Here is a 25,448-nt window from a genome sequence, read left to right as displayed (position 1 = left end):
TTTGTCCAATTCCCAGTGCTTAGTCAATTCTGAAAACATACAAGCAACATTATCTAAACTAAGCATATAGCATTATGTATTAGGAGTACAAGTGTGCACAAGTGTGCATGCACACACACACACACCACCACCACCACCAACAACAACAACAATTTAAAAAATGAGTTTGAAAGAAGCAGATACATGAAAGGTTTTGGAAGAAAGGGAAAAGGAAAATAATATAACCTCAGAAATTATTTTTAAAAAAGAAATATTGGGACTGGAGAGATGGCTCAGTGGTTAAGAGCACTGGCTGCTCTTCCAGAGGTCCTGAGTTCAATTCCCAGCAACCACATGGTGGCTCACAACCATCTGTAATGGGATCTGATGCCTCTTCTGGTGTGTCTGAAGGCAGCTACAGTGTACTCACATATACAAAATAAATAAATCTTTTAAAAAAAAATAGAAACTAGAGGGAAAAATCCCTAGTTTTGTGAGAATGGAGACGACTCTGGTTAAGAGCACTTGCTGTTCGCACAGAAGATATGGATTCCATTTCTAGCAACCACATGGCAGCTTATAATTGTCTGTGACTCAGCTTCCTGGGGACCTGATGCTGTCTCTGGCCTTATGACATGCACATGGTGCACAGGAATGCATGCAAGCAAACACTCATAAAATAATTAGCTGCAAAGCCATCTTTTGGCGCAAACATTTTACACACACGAACATGCACACATGTACACACAGTGTGGCGCTGAGGATAGAACCAGGGCCTTATACAAACTAGGCAAGCACTCTACCACAGAGCTATTTCTCCGGTCCTTAGTCTCTTAGTACAGGATATCCCTATTGCAGAGCCCAGACTGGCCTTGAATTTGTGCCCCTGCCACCTGTGTCTCCAAAATGCTGGGGATTGCGGCACATTTCTAATACATACCATAGGAGGCCAGCTTGACATTCTATGTCCTCTGATGCGGCGTGCTCTCATTCTAGGGAAGCCTGGCTTGCTTCTTGCACTTTCCCAGGACCTCCTAAGCACATCTGGCTGCTATTACTCCCATACCACCCAGCTCCCTCGTGGTTATGAAGTGTGTGAATGACACACGCTGAGAAGGCCTGCTGCTTTGCCATGCTATCTGCAGAATCCGCTTGGCCTCTGGGCTGTCATACAGATTTCCAGTTCTCAACAGTGGCTCAACACATAGGCAACTGAAGACCTTTTTTTTTTTTTTTTTTTTTTTTTTTTTTTTTAAAGCCTCTTGGTTTGTGCTTTCTGGTCACAGCAGCACATCTGGAGCGGGAGGAGAAAGCAAGGGCAGTAAGCAAGGGCCCGGGAAAGGTGGCGTGCGGTGGGCGTGGTGGGAAGCTGGATGGATCAGGATTGGTTCTCTTGAAAGTTTCAATTTACCAAAACGCGTGCTAAAGAAGTTCCCCAACTGGAGACACGGCTGAGCAGTTCAGAATTCCTGCTCTTCCAGGCGACCCAACTCAGGAGGTTCACAACCGCCTGTGACTCCAACCCCAGGGGACCCGATGCCTTCTTCCCGCCTCCGTGGGTAAACACACACATATGCGCGCGCACACAGGGAGGATAAAGCCCTGATATGAATGAGGTGCTGCACACCTGGGCACACTGAACTGCACTGGCTGCAGGGGGGTGGGCTGGCGGATGCCGCGCCGTGGGGACCCAGCCCTGTTCCTTCACAGGCAATGATGCGCTACTCGCTCTACGTGAATGGAAAACACAAGAACAGCTTTAATATAGCCGAAGACTTTCACGCTGTAAAGGCTTGTGAGAGTACCCTACCTCCCTCAGCTCATCTTTCCTATGTGCTTGCTTTTCTTCATAGCCCTGAAATACAGCAATGTCAAACTGGGAGGTATATTATTTATAAAAAATAAAAAAATAAAGTTTTATTTTAAAAACAAAAACGAATTTTATTATTAAAAAAATAATTCAAAAAAACAAAACAAAAGAAGCCCTAAAATTCTACCACACTGCTATAGTCCCCCGTGTGCTGTTCACGTATGTTTTCCTAATGCGGGTGTGTGCACGCGTTTGTAGGTGCACACGTGCATGGGAAAGACAGAGGTTGTTCTCAACTGCTCACCACCTTTAGCTTTTTGATAAAGGGTTTCATGGTGAACTAGAATCAGCTCATGGATTTGGACTAGACCGTCTGGCAAGGGATGTGTCGGCTGTCGTCCTGTGGTGTGAGCCATAAACACCTTCAACATTCCTTTTATAGTTTTGTGTGCCCTTTGAAAAAAGAAAAAGTGGGGTTTTTTATTAGCATTATTAATTTTGGCCTGTTCCGATCACAACCATAACCCAACATTCTCACCGCTTTTTTTTTTTTTTTTTAATTTCCAAAGACACTATGGTTAACCATGTTACATTTCATAAAAACTGTCCATTTTCTAAAACCCTTGGAATCCAGTAGGCTACGCATCCTACTTTTTAAAAGACACTGGAGGTCGGTTGTACGCGGTGGTGTGTCATCCAGCATTCAATAGGGGCAGGAGGATAACAAGTTCAAAGGTCATCCTTGGCTACAGAGCAAGTTTGGGACCAGTCTGGGATGCAAGAGATCCTACCTTAAAAAAAAAAAAAAAAAAAAAAAACCAACCCCTCAAATCCTTAAGTGAAATACACCCCGTGAGAGCGAAGGCTTCAGGAGCGCGCTTTACCATCTCACGTCCAACTGGTGTGTGCAGTTTGGCAGGTCTTCCTTTCCGGGACCCTCAACACTGTCAGCTCAGACCTTTAGGGGCTCTCCCGGCCCCCGTAGACGCGCGCGCCCGTGCTGGTTTCCCTGGTGACGGTTGCCAAGGCAGCACATGCCGGCGTCGGGACGGGAGGAGGAAGCGCCCGCGGCCCAGAAGACTGACCCCGAAGCACGGCCGCAGTAAGTGCAGGAAGGCTGAGTAGTGCGAGAGCCGAGCGGGAACCGAACCGGGGCCCGAGCGGGAACCGAACCGGGAGCCGAGCAGTGAGCAGCGGAACGGGATCTAGAGAGGAGCGGGAAAACCACCGAACGAGGGCCGAGTGGGGAGCCGAACCGAGGACCCCCGAACTAAGACCCGGAAGGCGTGGCCGCAGCGAGTGGCCAGGCTGCTGGTGTTTTCCGCGCGGGAAGGGCTCCTGAGGCAGAGGACCAGCCCGGTCTTCTGTGGCTACCGCTCAGCACGTGGCGTCAGGCCACACCCCGCTTAGATGCTGTTGTCCGGGCTTGACCCATTCCGGATGGGGAGGTGGCGGATGGGGAGATGGCGGGCTGCGCGGTTGAGCTGGAAAGTGGCAGGCTGGTAGGAAGGGATGGGAGCTCGGGCCCTGCACTCCGTTCTGCGCTTTTGAGTGGGGCTCCACCCTGTAGCTTGGGCTCCCCTAGAAAACCCAGGCTGGTCCCAAACTAATCGTACTCACATTCGAAGCTGGATAGGACTACATACCAAGATATTGTCCTAAAAGAAAAACAACAAAGGTTGTAAGCAATTACCGTTCTCTGTGTTTATCGAAGTGTCTGTAACAGTTACTTGTGGCGAAGGTAGGTTGTTGGTTACAAAGTACAGTTGTCTAAAAAATGGCCAAATTCTTTCACGTTTTTTTTTTCCTATAAATACCCATTAAGTACCTATATATGCTGTAGCATGGCCATGAACAAAATGGATGAAAATATATGTCCTGGTAGACGTGCTGGCACATACCTAGCATTTGAGAGGCTAACACAGGAGCATTGCCATGAGTCTGAGGCAAGCCCTTGCAGGACCCTGTCCCAAACAGCTAAAAAGAAAGTTCCCTCTGGTAGTTTACAGACCAGTGGGAGAAAACACAGCTGGTGTGCTACAGGTCGTGTACTCCAAGCAAGGCACGAACAAGTGGACTAGATTTTGAACATCTAGGAAACACACCCCAGTGTGTGTGCACGTGTGTGTGAGGGTGTTTCCAGAAAAATTTAGCTGAGAAAGGAAGACCCGCCCATCCCATAGAGTCCCAGTCTGAAAAAATGGAGCCTTCATCTCTCTCTGCTCTCCGACAGCAGACTCCGTTTGTAGGTGCTGTCCTTCCCTGGCGTGGTGGGCTGTATCCTCCAGAACTGTGAGCCAACTAAGCCACCCTCCCCTAAGTTGCTTTGGTCACACATTTGCCCACAGCAATGGGCAACTCAGACACAGTGGGACCAGGGGTAGCACTTGTCAGGGCTCGCTCAGGGGAGTCATCCCCGAGAAGAGACACGCTGAATCCAGAGATGGCCAGGAAGCAGCCAGAGAACACATGGAGACAAGAACTTGGGAGGAGCAGTAAGAGTGCAAGCCGTGTGCCTGAGGCACCCCTAGTTGATGGCCTTGTGCTGAAGTGAGCGTGTTCCCTTGGACGGTGTAGGTCAAATGTGTAAAGAACAGAGCATGTGGGTGCAGTTAGTTAGAGCTTAGCTGTAAGGTGAGGAAGATAAGCCAGGGCTTCAGGCTTGGACCTGCGCTTCTGCACAAGCTGTGCTCTGAGAAGTGTGTCCTGCCGGCCAGTGCAAGCCATAGTGAGTTGGGTGAGGAGCTGCAAGGGCAGCCGGAGCCCACCCCTCTCATCATCCTAAGCACCATCAGTAGCTCACCAATGACTCATCTCACCGCTGTGTACCAGACCCTGCTGTGAGCCGGAAGGAAAGGGCAGTGAGCAGAGGTGTGTGCGCCCCATGGCTGGGGGGAAGGCAGGCAGTAAGCCTGTGTGCATGTGAGCATGCAGGGGCACTAAGTGCTTTCAAGGCCAAGGACACAGGGAGAGGCAGGGCTTGGACAGGCCTGGTGCTAAAGGGGTGTCTGAGGGCAGGTGGGTAGTGCAGGGAGCCAAGCCGTGAGTGCAGATGTGAGCCTGGGAGTGTATACTGAGGGGCAGTGCAGAGACAGACTCAGGGCGGTTAGAAAAACTAAAATGTATGACTACTGGAGGATGAGTGTTCATGTCTCGGGCTTCTGTGACACTGAACCACACAGACTGTAGCAAAGGAGAAGCCCCGGGGCCCTGCCACAGAGCAGTCTGCCTGTCCTCCATTACAGAGGAGCCGTTCCCACTGAGAAACAGAAGCAGCTCAGATAGTCGCCCATGGAAGACGGATAAAGAAGACACACACGCACGTAGTTCGGCTTCAGGGAAGAAGGGAGGCGGCTCAGGAAACGGGGCAGGGCTGGGATTTCTGTGCTAGCCCATGAGCCGAGCTCAGGAAGGTGGTACCACCTCTCGTGTGTGGGTCTAGACTGCAGCCATTGCACAGGTCATCGTGAGCCTGGGAACCGCTCTCAAGGCAGAGAGGGTGACAGGAGACATCCAGTATGAAGTAGAAGAAGGGACTGTTGGGAGAGGAGTAGGCAGGGCACCAGAGGTCCACGGGAACATAGCCGATCCACAGAACTTAAAGGGGAGGGGCATTGAGAGCGTGATTAGTTGAGATCCATTTTGGCTCACAAAGCTGGAGGTCCAAGGTTGAGAGGTTACACATGGTAATGGTGTTTTCAGAGTCTGAGGTGGTTCAAGACATCACATGGCGAAAGACAGTATGCTTACGTGTGTGTGTGTGTGTGTGTGTGTGTGTGTGCATGTGTGTGTGCGTGCGTGTGCGCGCATGTTAAACAAAATTTTACCATAGAAGCAGGATTTTCACTCCATGTAGTTATGAAGAGAAACGAAAGCATGCTAACATGATTATCTTCTCGGTGTGCATGCTCACAGCATCTAATTCTAGGGTGTCCAAGTGGCAGGTGGGACTATAGGCCCTAATGCTACTCAGCAGTGAAAAGCAAGCATGCAGCAGAGGGGTTGAATATCCGAGAAGTGGCACGGGGCAGAAGAAGAAGCAGATGCAGTCTCAAAAGCCTGCCCTGTGTGAAAGGCAAGCGTGAACAGAAGCAGTGAGGGATGGGGACTGGCAGCAGAGTCTGAGAGCAGGGGCCACACGGGAGCCTTGTGTGATGGCAGTGCCTCTTGTGATAGTGGTGATCTCGGCGGAGTCGTGCTGTGGGGGTGACGGCATGAGATGTACAAGGACTGATGTGTGGACCAGGATATGATTGTGAAGCTAAACACGTCCTGGAGCCCCTGCGTGAGTGACAATAGGTCAGTGGAGCAGGAGAAAGAGCCAGGTGAATTACATAGCAAGCCCACACACACGTTTCCGACTCCTGGAGACAAGCATCTGGGGCAGAAGGAGGCAGGGAGCAGAGACTTGGCAGACATGAGTGGTCCCGGCTACAGGAACGGCCCCCTAGATTCTGTTTGGAACGGAGAGGCTGAAACAGACGACACCCTGTCTCAAGGCCCTACTTTGACACTGAGCGTGAGGTTTCTGAGGGGACAGTAGACGGTGGTGGCTTGGTCGGTGCCATGTCTTAAGGGAAATGATGTTTTCCTTACATCATCATAAGCTCTTTCCTTGCCTGTGGGAAGGAAGGACAGATGGACAAGGAGGCATATGTCAGAAAGACTTGGTTCCAAAGGGCCTTTCCCACTTATTAGGTGGGGCTTTTTTTTGGGGGGGGAGGGCTTGTCTTGTGAGTGAGTGGGTCATCTCGAAGTGTAGCAGAAAGATTTTCTGGGCTTGTGCTCATGGTATGTGTTTGAATGTGTGTAACTTACCTCAGATAAACTGTTTATGTGTTCATTTGGGGTTCTGCTGGCCTTGGGTAGCTAATTCTCCTCTCAGGATCCAAAGTCTGGGTCTGTAGATACGTGCCCCTCACCCAGCTCTAGCCCTGAGCTGTGGTGAAGAAGAAATGATGGTGGAGCCTGTGTCCAGACTTTTGCTTTCACAGCTCCCAGGAGATACTAACGTACCAGGACTGAAGCTGCTGACAGAAGGGCCAGGCAAAGTCAGACCTGTGAGTCCCCTGCTGCCACCTGCAGTCCAGTGTCCCCTTATTCTCACCCATGGCTCAGTGGAGGCCTCGCTCAGCTGGCCCATCCTGCCACCTGCTAGTTGTACAGTCAGCTCTGGCTTCTCTGTTCTCAGGGCCAGATGGCGGCGGATGAAAGCTCTGCAGACACTCTGCGACTCCAGTTCAAGGCCATGCAGGAGCTACAGCAGCGACGGTTACAGAGGCAGATGGAGAGAAAGAGGGAGAAAGAGCTGAGCTGTCAAAGCAAAGCTGACGACCAGGAAGGGCTCATGGTGATCCAGGATGGCCTCAGCCTCCTCAACACGGAGGAGCAGAACCTGAAAGACATCTTTGAGAAGAGGTAAGGACACTGTGGCCACACTGCAGGCAGGCGGTTGTGCAGGGGTGCAGTTTATACACTGCAGGCAGGGAGGGCCAGGGGTGCAGTTTATACACTGCAGGCAGGGAGGGCAGGGGTGCAGTTTATACAGTGCAGGCAGGCGGGAGTGCAGGGGTGCAGTTTATACAGTGCAGGCAGGCGGGAGTGCAGGGGTGCAGTTTATACAGTGCAGGCAGGCGGGAGGGCAGGGGTGCAGTTTATACAGTGCAGGCAGGCGGGAGTGCAGGGGTGCAGTTTATACACTGCAGGCAGGGAGGGCAGGGGTGCAGTTTATACAGTGCAGACAGGCGGGAGTGCAGGGGTGCAGTTTATACAGTGCAGGCAGGCGGGAGTGCAGGGGTGCAGTTTATACAGTGCAGGCAGGCGGGAGTGCAGGGGTGCAGTTTATACACTGCAGGCAGGGAGGGCAGGGGTGCAGTTTATACACTGCAGGCAGGGAGGGCAGGGGTGCAGTTTATACACTGCAGGCAGGGAGTGCAGGGGTGCAGTTTATACACTGCAGGCAGGGAGGGCAGGGGTGCAGTTTATACAGTGCAGGCAGGGAGGGCAGGGGTGCAGTTTATACAGTGCAGGCAGGCGGGGAGGGCAGGGGTGCAGTTTATACAGTGCAGGCAGGCGGGAGGGCAGGGGTGCAGTTTATAACACTGCAGGCAGGCAGAGAGGGTAGGGGTGCAGTTTATGCAGTGCAGGCAGAGAGGGTAGGGGTGCAGTTTATACAGTGCAGGCAGGCGGGAGGGCAGGGGTGCAGTTTATACAGTGCAGGCAGGTGGGGAGGGCAGGGGTGCAGTTTATACAGTGCAGGCAGGCGGGGAGGGCAGGGGTGCAGTTTATACACTGCAGGCAGAGAGAGCAGGTGGGGACAGCTGGTTGACCTGGGCAGGTATTTGTAAGGTCAGAGAGTGAGTTTGACACAGATGTCTGAGGCCTCTTATGAGCTTTCGGGTTGAGAGCTGCTAGGTGGAATATTTAAGACCAGACAGGACCAGACAGGACTATAAACTTACCAAGCCGAGTGGCCAGTCTAGATTCTCTCTCACTTGCTTTAACCTGTGTTTCTGAGGGTTGGAATAGTTTTAGATCCTTCTGGTTCTGCCTGGGGCTTTCACCTCTGCCAGCACACACACACACACACACACACACACACACACACACACACACACACACACACCCTGAGAGATATCAGTACATAAATGTCACCCTGTTCTGAAGCTCTACAGATTTCTTGCTGTTCTTTTCTTTAGTCATTGGTGTGGAGGTTTAAAGATATCCAGAATTTTCTCAGTGCTCTGGACTTGACAGTGTCACGGAAGCACACAGACCTGTGTAGGCTGACATGGTACCTTGTGCTAGCCTTGTCCCAAAGACCACAGCCATTGATGCGTTGTCTCTTAGCTTTGGGTTTTGCCCAGAATATTTTTGCTGGATTCAAACTCAGTTTCTCTGTTTCCCAAATGACCTTTTGTGAAATGCCAGTTGAAAAAGAAAAGCTTTCTCAATGATTACAAGTCCTATAGCTCTTAAATATTAACCTCAGCTTAATCCAGACCAATCTTAGTGGGCCCTGCCCCGAGCCAGAGACAGTGGAGCTGTGGGTCACTCGGGCCTTTGGTGGAGTAATGTCAGGTACCGCAGAAATCACAGTGGCCAACCTACAATCACGGCCATTCATACAGCCCCTGATGAGCTGTCTCGGGGGCTGCTCTGGGCTGCGGCCCCTGATGAGCTGTCTCCGGCCTGCTCTGGGCTGCGGCCCCTGATGAGCTGTCTCGGGGGCCTGCTCTGGGCTGCGTCATTTGCCCTTCCCATTGCTCTGATCGAGTGCCGGGCCTGAAGCATGTAGGGTTCACCGAGGCTCTCAGTTCCCAGTACACAGTGTATGGTCATTGTGTCAGGAGCATGGTGGGAAGAGCTCCAGCCATAAGGCCCAGCTAGAACCCACAGTTCTGCTCTGTGCCCCAAAGTCCACAGACTCTGGTTCAGACACGTGAGACTATAAAGGACATTTTATATCCAAAACCTGGCCTTGTGCCTGACACAGGAGCAACCCCAGGCCCATCGGGTGCTTTGTAGTTCTGAGGAAGCTCACATGATGACCAACAGCATGGAAAGCATGCATATCTGTGTATACCTGTGTGTGAAGTGTATTTGCATATGTGTGTATGTACATGTGTGTGCATGTGTGTGTAATCGTGTGTTTATGTGTGCGTGTGTGTGATCTGAAGAAGTGTGTAACCAGACCTCTCCTGTATCTCTGAAGCTGGCGAGGCTTCTGTGGCGAGTCCATTCTAACCTCTCTGCGGTGTTTCTTCTTCACCAATTCATGACTTTAGTTTTTCTTTAAGTTTCAGATTTCATTTTTATATTCTTTTTTTTGCTTTGACCTTTAAGATTATTTTTAATGTTGTTTGTGTGCCATTAGAGAACATAGTCTAGATCGGATTTGGAGTTTGCTTTGTGGCCTGCCGTCCTTGGGGAATTGAAATGCATGAGGAGGAGAAGGTTGGGGTAGTTCAGTCCCCAAAGTACCTGCTTGCAAGCATGAAGACAAATTTGATCCCCAGAACCCATGGGAAATGCTGGGCCTGGTCTCACGCCTTTGTAAAGATGGAGACAGGCAGATCCTCAGGCTGTCTGACCAGCCAGTCTAACATAACTGGTGTTTTCACACACAAGCAGACTCACATGCACATACATTCTTACACACATGCACACACATGTACTTACACAGACATGTTATCCTACAAGGGCATATAGGAATTCTAAATCTTAATTAAAAATTGAGGCTGGTGTCCAGGATTTAGGTGAACTTGGCTTCTAGGCTAGTGAGACACCGTGTCTCAAAGAAGGTAGATGGTATTCCTGAGCATAACCTCTCAGCTACACACACGTGTACATGTGCATATCTGCAGACATGTGTATCTGTACACACACACTCACACACACACACACACACACACACACACACACGAGGGATTTTATATAACCTATATGAAGAAATAAACAACACTGTCTGAGCCTTCTTACATAGCACATCCACACTTAATCACAGTATGTTCAAATCTCCTCTCTTGTAGTTTTGGTCTTATTTTGTACAGACAACTTTTTAGTGCCCCCTAGTGCCCAACCCTGATACTACAACGGTAAGCCAGCAGCGGAGACCTGTGAGGAGCAGCCTCCACCTTTCCCTTGCAGGGTGCTGGAAGATGAAATCCAGCAGCTCCGTAGCGAACTCCGGGAGACAGTCGATGAGAACGGACGATTGTATAAGCTGCTGAAGGAGAGGGACTTTGAGATCAAACACCTCAAGAAGAAAATCGAAGAGGACAGATTTGCCTTCACAGGTAACTCCCGTGGCTGCGGAGTACAGACAAGTGGGCCCAGTTATCCTGCAACTCCAGAGAACGGCGCTCACAGGAGTCCAGGGGATGGGTCTCTCTCTCCCTGTCTCTCTGTCTCTGTCTCTGTCTCTGCCTCTCTCTCTCTCTCTCTCTCTCTCTCTCACACACACACACACACACACACACACACACACAAACACACACATACACACACACACACACACACACACACACACACACACACGGTGCTTAGTTTAAGATGCTACATACATTTGCTGTGTGCTGCAGAAGGGACATTGGCTCCTCTATGAGAAGTTTCTAGAACCCAAACACCCTCAGCAGCTGCTATGCTGACCCTGGCCCTGAAGAACTGGGCTGCACTTTGACTCTGATGGAGAATTCGGCACCGGAGGTGTGAGAAGACTCTGATTCTGCAGGTCTTGAGGTAACCTTGGCCCTGTGGGTGTGGGTTCGGCACAAGCTCTGCAGTGATGTCTCTGACCTTAGCGTGTACATCGGTGGGGACCGTGGCATTGATGGCACAGTGCTCCTGTTGGCCACAGCATACCTCCCAGGTTGGTGTAAGCAGAGCCAGTGCCGTCCACCAGGGTAGCAGTGGGGCTGCCCTGCTCTTTCCAAAGCCCCTCCCTGCCCCAGATCAGGTCTGGCAAAAGTGCCATCGGGAGGACCTCAGCATCCTAAAGGCTGGATGTACCTACTCCTCTATTCTTTGGCTTTTCCTATCCAAAACCAAAAATGCAGGGAAACAAGGCCTCGGGTTGGGAGAGCAGACACTCAGCTTTGCTTCCTGCTGCTTAGGGGCTTAGTTGGGGGCTGGGATGTGCTGGTTAAGCCAAGGCTCCAGGGGGATCATGGGATCCATCTCTACCAACAGGAAAGGGGGGGTAGGCAGGGCTTGGGGTGGTTCCTAGCCTGTACTGTTGTTCTACCAATGTACACACGTGTGCACACAGCTCTGTGTGCTTTGCCTGGGACTGCGTAGCTCAGCTCCCCATGGTCTGACTGGTCCTTGTTTTCTGAGTTTTCTACCTTCCTCTTCCTTCCCTTACTTCAGTTTTTCCCTGTCCCCTTCCCTTCTCTCCCCTTCACCTTTCAGGTTAGAGCCTGGAATCTTTCCTCAGCTTTCCCATTGCTTGGATTCCCAGCTCCCCACTAGACACGGCTCCGTGTCTTGCTTAATTTACACTCAGCACAGCATCTACTCCGGTTAGAACCACGCTCCCTCTACCTGCTGAAGGCTGCAGAGACTTTAGCACCTCCCAGGTCCCTTTGTGTTCTTGTACATTACAGTTCTGAGGGCTCACTATCTTTTTCCAGATGAGACATCAGGTAGCACAGAGCTTACTCTGTCTTTCTATGTAGCTAAATGGGGCCTTGAACTCTCCTCCATCCTTCTGTGTGTACCTTCGCGTGCATGTAGGGGACTGCAGACATGCACCACACACAGCTTTTAAGAGCAGTGGGGCATCTGGAGGAGCTCATGGTCGGGGCAGGCTCAGCCCTTGGCTGTTCTGTATGCTATAATGACTGTTTGCAGACGCTGGCCTTTCTGCTCACCTACCCCGGGAGCTGCTGCTTCAGGACAAGGCTGTCGGGAAGCGCTGGGGAAAGCCAACAGCGCTGTCATTCTCTCAGTTCTCCTGCACCTCTGCCTCCTTCGGCAGCCTTCTGTTGGGAATTGTGGGTTTTTGTTGGTTTTGAGTCCTGAGAGGAAATCAGCCCCAGGAAGACTTTCACTTGAGCTTTCTCTGTGTTAGCAATTGTTTCTTTCTAGAAAGCTCCTTCTCCACACATTGAGTTGAGGAGTGTGCTTTATGAGAACGTGGAACCTGGTATTCACACGTCTGACCCCGAAACTCAGCCCAAGTGGAGTTTCTTTACCTCCCTCAGTGTGAGGCTTAGAGGGAAGTGACGTCTCATTTTAGTCGTTGTTCTTGTCATCGTCATACTCGACCTCCTGCTCCTCCTCCTGCTCCTCCTCCTGCTCCTCCTGCTCCTCCTGCTCCTCCTCCTGCTCCTGCTCCTCCTCCAGCTCCTCCTGCTCCTCCTGCTCCTCCTCCTGCTCCTCCTGCTCCTCCTGCTCCTCCTGCTCCTCCTCCTGCTCCTCCTGCTCCTCCTGCTCCTCCTGCTCCTCCTCCTGCTCCTCCTGCTCCTCCAGCTCCTCCTGCTCCTCCTGCTCCTCCTGCTCCTCCTGCTCCTCCTCCTGCTCCTGCTTCTCCTCCTGCTCCTCCTCCTGCTCCTCCTGCTCCTCCTGCTCCTCCTCCAGCTCCTCCTGCTCCTCCTGCTCCTCCTCCTGCTCCTCCTGCTCCTCCTGCTCCTCCTCCTGCTCCTCCTCCTGCTCCTGCTTCTCCTCCTGCTCCTCCTGCTCCTCCTGTTCCTCCTGCTCCTCCTGCTCCTCCTGATACTCCTGCTTCTCCTCCTGCTCCTCCTGCTCCTCCTGATACTCCTGCTCCTCCTCCTGCTCCTGCTTCTCCTCCTGCTCCTCCTGCTCCTCCTGCTCCTCCTGCTCCTCATCCTGCTCCTCCTGCTCCTCCTGCTCCTCCTCCTCCTGCTCCTGCTCCTCCTTCTGCTCTTCCTGCTCCTCCTCCTCCTGCTCCTCCTTCTGCTCCTCCTCCTCCTGCTCCTCCTGCTCCTCCTCTTCTTCCTCCTCCTGCTCCTCCTCTTCTTCCTCTTCCTCCTCCTCTTCCTCCTCCTCCTCTTCATCCTCCTTTTCCTTTTTCTCCTTGCCCTTTTCTTCCTCCTCCTCTTCCTCCTCCTCCTTTTCCTCCCCCTTCTCCTTCTCCTCCTCTTTCTTCAACACAGGGTTTCTCTGTGTAGCCCTGGCTATCCTAGAACTCACTCTGTAGACCAGGCTAGCCCACAAGTCAGAGATCTGCCTGCCTCTGCCTTCTGAGAGTTGGGAGTAACGTGTGTGCCACCACCATTTGGCAGGAAGTGACTTCTAGATGTGTCCCTCCTGGCCAAGCCCATGCTGATCCTGGGCACAGCACAGAGAGACCAGGCTACACAGCTCTTTCTGCTCACCATGTAGCTCCAGCCTGCACCTATCCCCCTGCATCCCCTCCCCCATGCCCACTGCCCATAGCCTCCAGCCGTCTGGCCTCCCGCATGTTCCTCTGACCGCCCACGGACCTCCCGACCCCCAGCTTCACACGGGCTGTTTCCTGTGTTGAGTTCCCTTCCCAGCTCTCAGCACACTGCCCTTGACAGGATCCGTCCCTTTTACTAACTCAGGCCACTGTTCACACTTCTCTTCTCTCAGAGCCCCTCCCTGGCCATCCCTGTATCTAAACTATTGTCACCTGCCAGTCACCCCTCATCTCTGTCGAAACTGTCATCACCTGCCTCAGTCACCCCTCATCCCTGTTGAAACTGTTGTCACCTGCCTCAGTCACCCCTCATCCCTGTAGACTCTGCTGGAGAATGAGCTCTGGGAACTTTTTGTTTCCTACTAAACTGCTCCCGCTGAACACATGTATTTGTCTTGGTCTTGTGCTGCTACAGCTCTGTGTGATACCCAGCTGTGTGATCTCAGCAGTACTGAGCACTAAGAACTCATTCACTGGGTCTAGGGAGCTGGCACCCTGGCCTTGCAAGCATAAAGACCTGAGTTTGATCTCAAGTGTTATGTTTTCGAAATCAGGAGTGGTGGCACCTGTGATGCCATGCTGGGGAAGCAGGAGGACCTGGGGCTCCCTGGCCAGCTACTACAGCTTCTGGCCAGCTACTACAGCTTCTGGTCAGCTACTACAGCTTCTGGTCAGCTACTACAGCTTCTGGCCAGCTACTACAGCTTCTGGTCAGCTACTACAGCTTCTGGTCAGCTACTACAGCTTCTGGCCAGCTACTACAGCTTCTGGCCAGCTACTACAGCTTCTGGTCAGCTACTACAGCTTCTGGTCTAGGCCAGTGAGAAGCTGGGTCTCAAAAACAAAGAGGTGGACAATACCTGGAGGAGCAACACTCACAGTTGACTCTGATTTCCCTGCACACCTGAACCTGTGTGTGTGTGCACGCACTTACAGCACACATCTGGACCTTCTTTGGGGTTTGGCTCGGGCGCCTAACTTTGTTCCATGCGTCCCTCTTTAAGAACCAGCCAGGTGGCCTGTGTCTACCTGCACTGTCTCTGCCGGCCAAAGCTGGTATCAGGCAGATACAGAGGTCCGGGGACTATGCCCTGCTCATTGTGGAAATAAGACTCTGGTATCTGATTTTTTTTTCAGGTGCCTATGTAGCTGAGAAGGGCCTTGGACCTCCAATCCCCCTGGCTCCAGCTCCTGACTTGGGATTACAGGCATTGTGCCCGCTGCCTTCCGATCTTACAGTTTGCCTGGTCTCTGAAGGGCCATGCAGATTTGAGGTGCAGGTTGTGTTTTTAATGGACCTTGCGATCTCTTTCATTTCAGGGGCGACTGGGATGGCTGGAGATCTAGTTGCCACCAAAATCGTTGAACTGTCCAAAAAGAACCGGGGACTGGTGGCAGAGTCAGAGAGTACGAAGGCCAGGATGAAGCAGCTGACCAGTCGCGTCCAGGAGCTGGAGCACGAAGTAAGGGCCTGGGCCGCTCTTCCTGGGGTGTGGGCTCTGCTGAGAGGAAGTATGTCCGGCAGTTAGGGGACCCTGGCCTTTGAGGAGAAGCCTGGCATGGTGTGGCTAAGGAAGATGCACTCGGAGCTGTCCACGTGCTCCACACCTATCTAGGTTCCCCGTCCCCATCCAGCAGGTTTCCTGAGAGTTGAGGGATGTAGTGTTTGGTTGTGTAGAACAGAGCCCAGCCTGTAGAAAGCCCTAAATAAATGTTCTTAGCCGGCTCCCAGAAACTGCTGTTCAACTGAAGGCACAGCAGGAGCAGCGACATTGAGTTCAGTCCCCCATTTTGCTGTTCCTTCAATCCCATCTAGCCACAAACCTGTGCGCTCCAGCAGGGCACAGCCCTGCAGTTCTAGTTCCTGGAGAGCTGGGATGGTTCCGCAGGCTGGAGGGATGTGTTTCTGGGGCTCATGTTCTGTGCCATTGGCTGAAGGAGTAGAGTAGGCATGGGTGGTCCCACTCCTAGAGATGGAGCCGTGTGGGACTGTGGCACAGCACAGCCATGGCAAGGGAAGAGGAGCAGCACTGTGACAGGCACGGTGGCAGGAGCTGCTTCCAGGGGCTTGCCCAGCAGGCCCAGCCAGAGATGTGGGAGCAGCATCCACCAGAAGGGCCTAGAGGCTCATAGTGTCTAATAGACAGAAAGCACAGCAGAGCCGTGTGGCCAAAACCCGAATGGGATGATTTCAGGAATGTGAGAGGGCCATGCCCCAAATGTGACCACCATGCATAAAGCACGACTGAAAGTCACTAACGGATGGCTGCCTGCAGCGGGCTTCATCACCAGGCTGTGCCCCGTGTGGTAGCTGTTGGGATTCTGTAAACCCCACCCCTCAGTTACCTAGCAACAGCCAGGTATACCCCACCCCTCAATTACCCAGCAGTAGCCAGGTATGCTCCGCCCCAGTGACCTGACGCTATAAAAGGAACTGCTTGACCCCTCCTCTCTTTCCTGCATTGGTGCCATGACTCGGATCTTCATCTTTTCACAACATTGGTGCCCTGTGACTTTTCCTTTCAGTGGTGCCCCGTCATCTTTTCCTTACAGTAGCCACCCTGTGTCCCACCTGTAGCCCAAAGTCTGCAGTTTCTTTATTCTCTACTTTCTAGGCTGAGTGTCTTAATTTGATTTTTGTTGCTGTGAAGAGACATCATGACTATTTAACTGAGGCTCACTTACAGGTCTGAGATTCAGTCCATTATAATTGCTGTGGTTTGAACAGAAATGGCTCCCCCATAGACTCCTGTGTGTGAACACTTGGCCCTTAGGGAGCAGCACTATTGGGAGGTGTGGCCTTGTGGAGGAAGTGTGTCACTGTGGAGGCGGGCTCCGAGGTGGCACGTTCAAGCTCTGCCCAGTGTGTACAGTCTCCGTCTGCTGCACACACAGGACTCTCAGTCCTTCTGCAGCACCATGTCTGCCTGCACACCATACTTCTTGCCAAGACTATCATGGAAGGGGCCTTTGTGTGCCAACAGCGTGCAGGCACATTTGCCAAGCGAATTAATAGCCATCCCCAGTGAAACCTTTTCCTTTGTAAGAGTTGCCATGGTCATGGCGTCTCTTCCCAGCAATAGAACCCTGAGAAGGACCATTGTGGCAGGAAGCATGGCGACAGGCAGGCAGGCGTGGTGCTATAGGTCATTCAGAGTTCCACAGCAGCATTCACAGACAACAGAAGAGAGAGACACTGGGCCTGGATTGAGCTTCAGAAACCTCAAAGTCCTGCAGTGACACACAAGATTGCACCTCCCAACAGTCTTTGGGGCCATTTTCATTCAAACCACCCTAGAGAGTATGGCTGAGCTGTGGGCATTTATTAAGGTCTTAGCAGATCTTTGGGCTGCCCTTCCAAGGTAACTAGGAAATAGGGCTGATTATCAGTCAAACATCTCCTGTCACACACAGTCCTTAGTGGTCCACACATGTGGCAGTAGGACAGGTGGCCACACCCCCGCAGCACTGAGTGCTTCCCCTGCCCCTGCAGCTGCTGAGCAGAACCAAGAATCAGTATCATGTTTGCTTTTCTAGCTGCAGTTGGCATCAGCCAAGCCACCAGCCAAGGGGGCCACTGAGACAGCGGCTAAGTCACTGAAGACCCAGGCGGGAGACAGAGCTGTGGTATGTGTTCTGAGTCTGTGAGGTAGCCCTGACCTGGGCCTCCCCTCCCCAGCGCACTCTCAGATACTCCGTCACGATTCCATAGCCAAGGGTTCTACTCTGCCATTGTGGCCTCAGCGCAGCCTGCAGGGAACAGCCCCTGTCTATGCCTGTGCCCAGGATGCCCGGCAGAGGCCAAGGAAGGCCCAGATGTGGGCCACTTTCCATGTGGGTAGGGGGTCTACAGAGCTGCGGCCTCTAAGCCCTGGGAGCACCGACCAGGAGGGAAGGTGGGCCGCTTAGATGCCTGCTCCCAGGCTGCTGGTCTCCACCGTGGTTTTATCACAGGGCGATGCCCACTGCTCCTGACTGCCCAGAGGAGTTCTGTTCTTTACCCTTCAGTCCCTGTGTGTGTGTGTGTGTGTGTGTGTGTGTGTGTGCGCACGCATGTGAGATGTGCACCTGTGCAGTCCTTTGTACATGGAGAAACCAGAAGACAATCTCATGGGTCATCAGGAACACCATCCACGTGCAAGACAGGGTCTCTCTTTGGTCCCAAGCTCAGTACATTCTGGCTGGCTGAGCTGTTTATCTGGATCAGACTGGATCAGACTGGATCTTCTGTCCCTGCCTGCCCAGCACTGGCATTACAAGCTCTGGCATTGTGCCAGCAGCTCACATGGTGCTGGGGACTGAGTTCACACCCTCACACTTGCACTGTAGTGGCAGAGCCGCCTCCCAGTCTCCCGGAGCTGCGTTCTTTACAAGGCTGCAGTGTCGTCCCTGTGCAGCACTGCAGCCTTACACGTCTGTTCCTCAGACCTTGTTCTGTAGCCACTGAACATGCCTCAAAGTGTCGGCAATGTGAATGTGTTAGGAGAGCAAGGTGAGCAGCCATAGATGGGTTGCCAGGGATGTAGAGCCCAACTCAGGCTAAAATGCTCCAGTCTGCGGTGTCCAGCAGCCACACCGGGGTTTTCTCAGGAAGCCAGACCAACTGTGACAGGCGGCCAAGCCCCGAAACCCCAGCTCATGCTCCTCCCCTTCCATATTGCCTCTTGCTCAGGCCTCAGGAGAAGAGGAATTCAGTCCTGTGCAGCGATGGCCTCTCGGGCCGCAGGATGAGTGTGGATAGGGTTCCTGCCAGGGAGGCAGTCATGGTGCTCTGAGGGCAGTGCCCTTCAGGAGCCTCTCTGGAGAGGAACACTGCCAAGATGTCCTTGATTTATCCAGACCGTGAGGTCCCTGACTTGAGTTACCCTGGGTGAGAAACGGTTGGGTCTCTTGTTGGACTGCCTTGTCACACAGGGTTTCATAGCCTTGGTCTATAGAGGGTTCTAAGAGGGAAAGGAGTAACCATGTGCAGGAGGGTATGATGGGTTAGAAATGAGCTAGCCTGAGCTGGCACAACTGGAGCTTACCCTGCATCTGAGAAGCTGGTATAGGAGGGATTCTTGCCTTGCTCTGGTGAAGTGGGCAGCGAAGGCCTAGCAGGCGGAACAGCGCCTTTCGGGGCTGGGGAGCCAGACACGTGTACAGTTGGCTCACCTGGGCTCCAGCTGCACAGCATCTGGCTTGAGCCCAGAGCTCACAAACAGGAATAGGACACGAGCCACATAAGTCGGGCCATGAAGCACCCAGGGAGGGGCTCTTGGGCAACTGGAGCAGGAGTCTCAGATGCATTCTGTACCAGCTACAGGAACAGGGGTCTCTGATGAAAGAGTGTGCCAGGCTACAGGTCTCACCTTAGCCAGATAAGGTTCTCTCCTTGGTATCTTCCGCTCGGAGACGGGACAAAACCCTGTCTGCATTGCTGGACCCCGAGGGCAGCTGCACTCCAGAGGTCTGGCCGCAGTGTCCTCTGAAGCACATTCCAGAGTGCAAGAAGGCAAGAGGCCGAGGAAGCTGTGCTGTGAGCAGTTAGCAGTGCCTGTTCCAGGGCTCTGTGGCTCTCCTTCAAAGAAAAGAGCCTGCAGGGGGTGGGGGTGGGGGCTAGGCTGGCACATAGCCACACCTCCCCAAAGCCTGTGGGGCTGGGAGGGTGAGTGGGCCCAGCTGCTAGGCCTCTCCAGAATGCCATACGGTTCCCTGTCAGCTACCCACCCAAGCCAAGGGGCCTTGTCCCCGCCCCAGAGCCTGCCCTAGGCACGCCTCCTGTTAAGTGCCTCTGTGTGCGGATGAGGAGCTGAGGCTGGGAGTGGGCATCACAGCCTGGTTCTGGGTCACAGTGGCACAGGGGTGTCAGTCTACTCCTGCCCTAAACAGGGCTGCCAGGGCTCTAAGCTTCATGACAGGAAGCCCTGAGCACCAGCAGAGGGTGTTGTTCTTAGCCCAGGGCAGATCTAAAGCAACACAGTAGCAGAGAGAAGACAGTTCCCAGCAGCAGAAGAGGGAAGCGGGCAGCCACGTGGGCAGAGCTCAGAAAATGAGTAGTTTTTCAAAGACCTATTTGCATTTTGTGGAATTCTCCATTATGCAAATTACATTGATTTTTGACTTTTATCCTGGCAGTGGTGTTAACTAAAGCCAGGACTTCTGAACCACATGTCCAGGCCTAGTTTCTTTGACTACTGCTTTTCAGTAGGCTGTTCCAAGTTCCATGAACTTCCTAGGCTTGGTCTGTTGGGCCACTTTCACACTAGAATTTACAAGTGTTTCTGTTTGTTCCACTAAAATACGATTCAGAAGCCCCCATCATGGCCACCGTATTCCCAAAAGCACAGGCCCCTGGTCCACTAAGGCAAGAACAGGGGTCTCAGCAAGGCCTGATGGGTACTTAGCTTGCTAACCAATCTCACTGTTGCCACAACAATCTATAGCACCATTGGCAGCGGAAGCTCAGAACCCACCATTCCATCCAACGCCACGCGTTCCAGGGCAGCTCTGCTCTTCTCCATCGCTGATGGCAGGACCCTGAACAGTTTGATCATGGAGGTTCCGGGAAAATCTGAGGCAGAGAGACAGGCAGCACAGTCACCAACATTTGCCTTAAGTGTCACACCATCATTGTCACCATCATTAGGACAGCGTCTCCATGTAGCCCCGGCTGGCCTGGAACTCACAGAGACCTGCCTGCCTCTGCCTCCCAAGTGCTGGGATCAAAGGTGTGGTGATTTTTAAAAAAAGATTCACCTATTTTATGTATATGAGTACACCGTATCTGTCTTCAGACACACCAGAAGAGAGCATCAGATTCCATTACAGATGGTTGTGAGCCACTATGTGGTTGCTGGGAATTGAACTGAGGACCTCTGGAAGAGCAGTCAGTGCTCTAACCACTGAGCCACCTGCCTATCCCAGCTTTTAAAGAGTTTTAATGAGATGAGTTGTAAAGAGAGAAGACACAAGCAGACACTGAGTCCCAGCATGCATCTTTCTAGTGAGATGGAAAACTTAGGGACTGGACCTGGGCCTCATTGCTATCCAAGCAAACACTTAGTGCCCACCTCTGCTGGCAGAGTCACAGCCTGTGCTGACAACCCCAGATCCAGAAGACGAGGCCCGGAGTTGGGGAGTCACAGTGTGCCTGCTGAGCTGGTGTGGTTTTCTGCAGCTGGCAAGAAGGTGCTCTTAGCATGAGCCTGTCTCTGGGCACAGCAGGGAGTGACCATGCCCAGGGAGTGTCTGGGAGGTGTGGCACCTGCTGCCTCTTCTAGATGCCCCAGACACAGCTATGTATGTGGCCACATGTGTGTGCAACACAGAGAGCAAAGAGCTCAGCCCCGAGGCTGGGCTGCCCGGATTCGGTCCATGTTCTGTCCCGCATACCAGCGGGGTAGGCCAGGCCCCTGAAGGCCTGACTCCTACCCTCCTCTGCTTTGCATCTTGAGTATCTGGGGGTTCTGAGTGCCTGGGGCGAGCATTCATAGATAAATAGTAGCCTGATTGTCATTGTGTTTAGGTCACAAGTGACCACTTCTCCCTGTCCTGCCCCACCAGCTGGAGACCCCAGAGGTGAAAGCTCTGCAGGACAGACTGGCAGCCACCAACCTGAAGATGAGTGACCTACGTAACCAGATCCAGTCTGCAAAGCAGGAGCTCCGTGTGGCCCAGAAGGTCTTCTACAATCAGGGTGTGGGACTTCTTGTGGGGCCAGGGTTGGTCCCAGGAAAATCCCGATGACTTCTTTCCCACAGCAGGGGTGCTTAGTTCTGCTGTGCTAGGTCAGTGCTGTCTGGGGTTGCCAGCTTCCGGGAAGGGCTGCTCACCACCCTGGGATCTGCCTCTGGACTGAGGAGATTAGCTCTGCCCACCAGGCAGAGGCTTGGGAGCCTTCGCTGCACCTCCCCCAGCCACTGCCTTGTGCCCTGGTGATCCTGTTTTCACTCCTTACCTGTGGCTCAGGAGGCTGCCTGGCCCACCTGCTGCCTTGTGCCTATGACCTGCAGCATAGAAAACAAACAAAACAAACAAACAAACAAACAAAAAAAAAGCAGGGAATTTTTGCACTAAAGGCCCCTTTCAAAGGAAAATGCTGTATCAGGGTGTTGGATTACCATAGTGAATTTGGCATCCACCCTCCTTGCTGGAACCACTTAGACTGGCCAAGAATTACAAAGCAGTGCTCTGTTGTGGAGACAAGGGCCATCCGGCAGGGTAGGGGTCAGCTTGGTGACAAGCGGAGTGTATTATTTCCACCTCAAAGCCTTGAGGTAGGCCTAGTTTCATAAAGCTTTGGTGGCCACAATGTCAGGTCTTCCTGAAGCACCGCAGCCTCGGTGCTTACAAGCTTCCCTGTGCTTACAAGAGACACTTGGCAGAGGCTGTCACGGGGCTAGACCTTGTGGCAGCATGCCTCCTGAGCCCCAGAATTCTGTGATCCGAGGAAAGTCGCATGAGACAGGCCCTGGTGACAGGGCAGTGCTGGGGGGGGGGGGGATGATGGGCTCACTACCTCCCCAGGCAGAGCTGATCTGGACCTTTGACCGTTGCATTCTATAGGAGGAAGGTCATGGCGATAAAGCCGTGACCATCAGGAACCCCACCCCAGTGCTGCCGCTGAGAACCATGCAGTAGGGCAGGAAGGGCCTGGGTAGCCTCCGTCCACACCGAGCACCTTGCTTTGTTTCAGGTTCTGGCCAATGAAGTCGGGGAAGATGTAAATATCCAGCAGCTCTTGGCCTCACCAGGGACCTGGAGGGGAAGGGCTCAACAGATTCTGGTTTTGCAGAGCAAGGTGAGTGAACCTGCAGACTCCTCCTGGCCTTGGCCCTCACCAGAACCTCGAGCACATAGCGCTGGCGGAGGCCTGGGGGTCCCACACAATGCCCTTGCAGAGTGGAGGGTTCACCCACCCCAGCCTGATTCCTGTTTGTTTATTGCCTGCACATAACACTTTCCACGTGCCCGTTCCTGGCTCTCAACCAGCCCCACAGCCTTTCTGTCCCTGCAGGCATGCTTGCCTGAGTTTGCGTAAGTTTGCGTGACTGCCGTAATGCCTTTTCCAGTTTCATACCAGAAGCTTCTCATTAACCAGTAAAACAGCCTGCTCTGTCTCTCTGTTTCCTAAGTATTTTGGCACACACCAAAGGTAGTTAAGAGAGGTAGTTCCAGGGTTGACTGGAGTGAGTTCAAACCCCAGTGCTCTCACCACCTGTGGACTGGTGCACGGGTTGCTCTCTGTGCCTCAGTTTCTGCATCTGTGTAATGGGGATAACAACATTTGTGCTCTCCTCCCTGACCCAGAATCCTTGGGCTGCTAGCAAGAATGTGTCAGCATGTATATGCGGTGGGGTTCCTCAGCATGGTGCCATCCTGGAGAGAGCACTAGACAGAGGTTAGCCCAGGCTAACCACCCCACTCCCACCGCCACCCTTATTTTGCCTTTAGACTGAGAAGCCTCTGGAAGATGTGTGGTTCCCTGCGTTCCTTGAACATGCTACCTGCATCCCTGGGATCAAGCCTTCTGGGCTGTTTTTAAATTAGGGTTGTTTATGGAACCCTTGAAGCCAGCATGAAGGGAAACAACATCCCCTAAAACACTGAGACCCTAGAGATGTGAGCTCAAGTCTCCTTACCGTTAAGCAGCCAGCACATGCCAGCCCCGCCAAATCCACCATTACTGTCCTGAGTCTGAATGTTGAATGAGTTTTTGTGCCCTTATCCACTTCCATACCACCTTGAACATGTCTGATCTCATCTGATTCGTGACAGTGGCATAAGAAATGCGGTAGAGCAAAGGCCACATGTAGCATGGTGCTGGGAAAGCTGGGCATCCACTCAGCACACCTGAGAGATGTCCCCCCAAAATGTCTCAGAGACCTCAGGGTGAGGCCTGAACCCTGGAAACGCGCTAGGAAGAGAGCACAGGCCTCTGAACAGGATCCGATGGCTGGGACACAGGGCACGAGCTGATAGGATGGCACTGAGCTAAACCACCTGCATAGTGGAGGACCTGCCGTGTGGGCAGCCTTCGCCGTCCGTCGCTCCGAAGACTGATGATCAGAACACACAAAGGACGCAAAAACCTTAGCAAAAGAACAAACAACTCAAAACTTAAATACGTGATTATTTCCACATACGCTCCTGAAGAGAAGAAATGCAAATGGTTACCAAAAGTATACATATGTCTGTGCATGCACATGTATGCATGTGTGAATTGGCCAGAGCAGACATGAGGTAGTGTCTTTCCTAAACCCAGAGCTCCAGGACTCCCCTGGCTCTGTCTCAAGTGCTGGGATCACAGTCAGGACACCTGTAGCCTGTCAACATCCGTAGCCATTAGGGAAGTGCAGGTCAAAGCCACACTAGGATTTCCTCTCTTCCAGCCACTGCCACCATGAGCAGCTTGAGCCAGTGAGGACGTAGGGTGTGGGGACAGAGGGGTGACTGGAGAGCTAACATGGTGTGACCACTGTGGAGATGAGTGTGGGATCATGAGGAAACTGAAGGCAGCGCTTCCACGCGACCCAGCTCCACCACTCCTGGATGGGACAGACACGCACAGTGGAGCCCAGAGAGGCCTGACTACCGTGTGGCCTCAGCCTGGGTGCCATCAGTATCCAAAGTACAGACTCTGTTGGCACATGGAGGGAGATACGTGTATAAACAGTGGTATTTTAGCCATACATAAAAACAAAATTATAATATTTGCAGGAAAATGAATAGGGCTTGGATAACATTAAGTAAAACAAGCCACACTCAAAGAAAAGAATACTTCATGTTTTTTCTCATAGAGGATTCTTAAATTGACCTGAAAGAGACAAACAAGAAAAAAAAAAAGAAAACCAGGGGAGGGAAAGAGAAAGGATGTGGCTCAAACAAGGTTACAGATGTAAGGAAGTGTCACAGAGAAACCCACTGTTTGTACAATTACCATGAGAATATTTACAATAAAAAGAAACATTTCCCTTAAAAAGAAATCGCCTTTGGCTTTTGTTAAATATAGCTCCCCAGCCCCTTCCTGCTCCCCAGCCCCTTGTTATGGTCTGGAGTGAACTTTGGGGACATGCAGGCTCAGGGGTTTGAGCGCTGAATTCTCACACCAGCACTGTACCTTCAGGCGGGCCCGTTTTCCTGTGAGGGGATACACGGCCAGAGTACAAAGAACCTGGGCACTGTCTCACGGAACGGGCTTTCTCACTGACCCAGAACTAACCCTTGCGTGGCTTCTCCATTTGCCTCAGATCTTCCTATCCTGTGCCCGTGCTGGAGGGGTGGCTCCATCTTCAGCCTGGTACCGTCTTCCATGGCATCTAGGTGGCAGGACCACGCTGTAGACTGGTAGGATAGCCCGCTTTCCTGCCCTTAGGTCCGAGATCTTGAGAAGCAACTGGGACAGCGTCAGAACAAACCTGCAGGCTCATCGAGCACTGAGCTGCCTCTTGGTTCAGACCCAAGGAAGCTGACGGCACAGGAGAAAAACCTCCTAAGGATCCGCAGCCTGGAGAGGGACAAACAGGAGAGCTGGGAGGTGAGGTGGGCCAGCGCTGGCTCCAGCACACGGGGTGGGAGAGACAGACCACAGACATGGGGCCTTGGGACAGCTCTGTGAATGGGCCTCACTGCTAGTCAACCAGCTTGGGCTGCCTGGATGGGACCTCATCCTGGGCCCATTCAGTGAATACTGGGTGGTCCAACTGTGGCAGTTTGGATGTGGATGGAATGTGCTTTGTGGGATGTGCTTCCCATTCAAGGGGTCTTTTCTCC

At 52.6% G+C, this 25,448-nt stretch overlaps 1 protein-coding gene across 1 annotated transcript in view; it reads left to right on the top strand.

Annotated features, from left to right (window-relative positions):
* Positions 1 to 2,854: 2,854 nt before the first annotated feature.
* Positions 2,855 to 25,448, top strand: part of CCDC13 (coiled-coil domain containing 13) — a gene marked incomplete at its 3' end in the record, with an annotated part of 39,366 nt that continues 16,772 nt past the window's right edge. Inside the window, exons 1-9 of the mRNA XM_080933975.1 lie at positions 2,855 to 2,891; positions 6,784 to 6,849; positions 6,981 to 7,207; positions 10,439 to 10,587; positions 15,015 to 15,157; positions 17,232 to 17,321; positions 21,240 to 21,356; positions 22,372 to 22,476; positions 25,051 to 25,212. Of these exons, the coding sequence (XP_080790101.1) occupies positions 6,987 to 7,207; positions 10,439 to 10,587; positions 15,015 to 15,157; positions 17,232 to 17,321; positions 21,240 to 21,356; positions 22,372 to 22,476; positions 25,051 to 25,212 (987 nt within the window). The 5' untranslated portion in view covers positions 2,855 to 2,891; positions 6,784 to 6,849; positions 6,981 to 6,986. The remainder of the gene's footprint in view (positions 2,892 to 6,783; positions 6,850 to 6,980; positions 7,208 to 10,438; positions 10,588 to 15,014; positions 15,158 to 17,231; positions 17,322 to 21,239; positions 21,357 to 22,371; positions 22,477 to 25,050; positions 25,213 to 25,448) is intronic.

The sequence above is a fragment of the Micromys minutus genome, assembly GCF_963924665.1.
Source record: "Micromys minutus genome assembly, chromosome: 21".
Classification (NCBI taxonomy): domain Eukaryota; kingdom Metazoa; phylum Chordata; class Mammalia; order Rodentia; family Muridae; genus Micromys; species Micromys minutus.
Note: the sequence above shows the minus strand (reverse complement) of the source record. Positions and strands in the feature narration are given on the sequence as shown.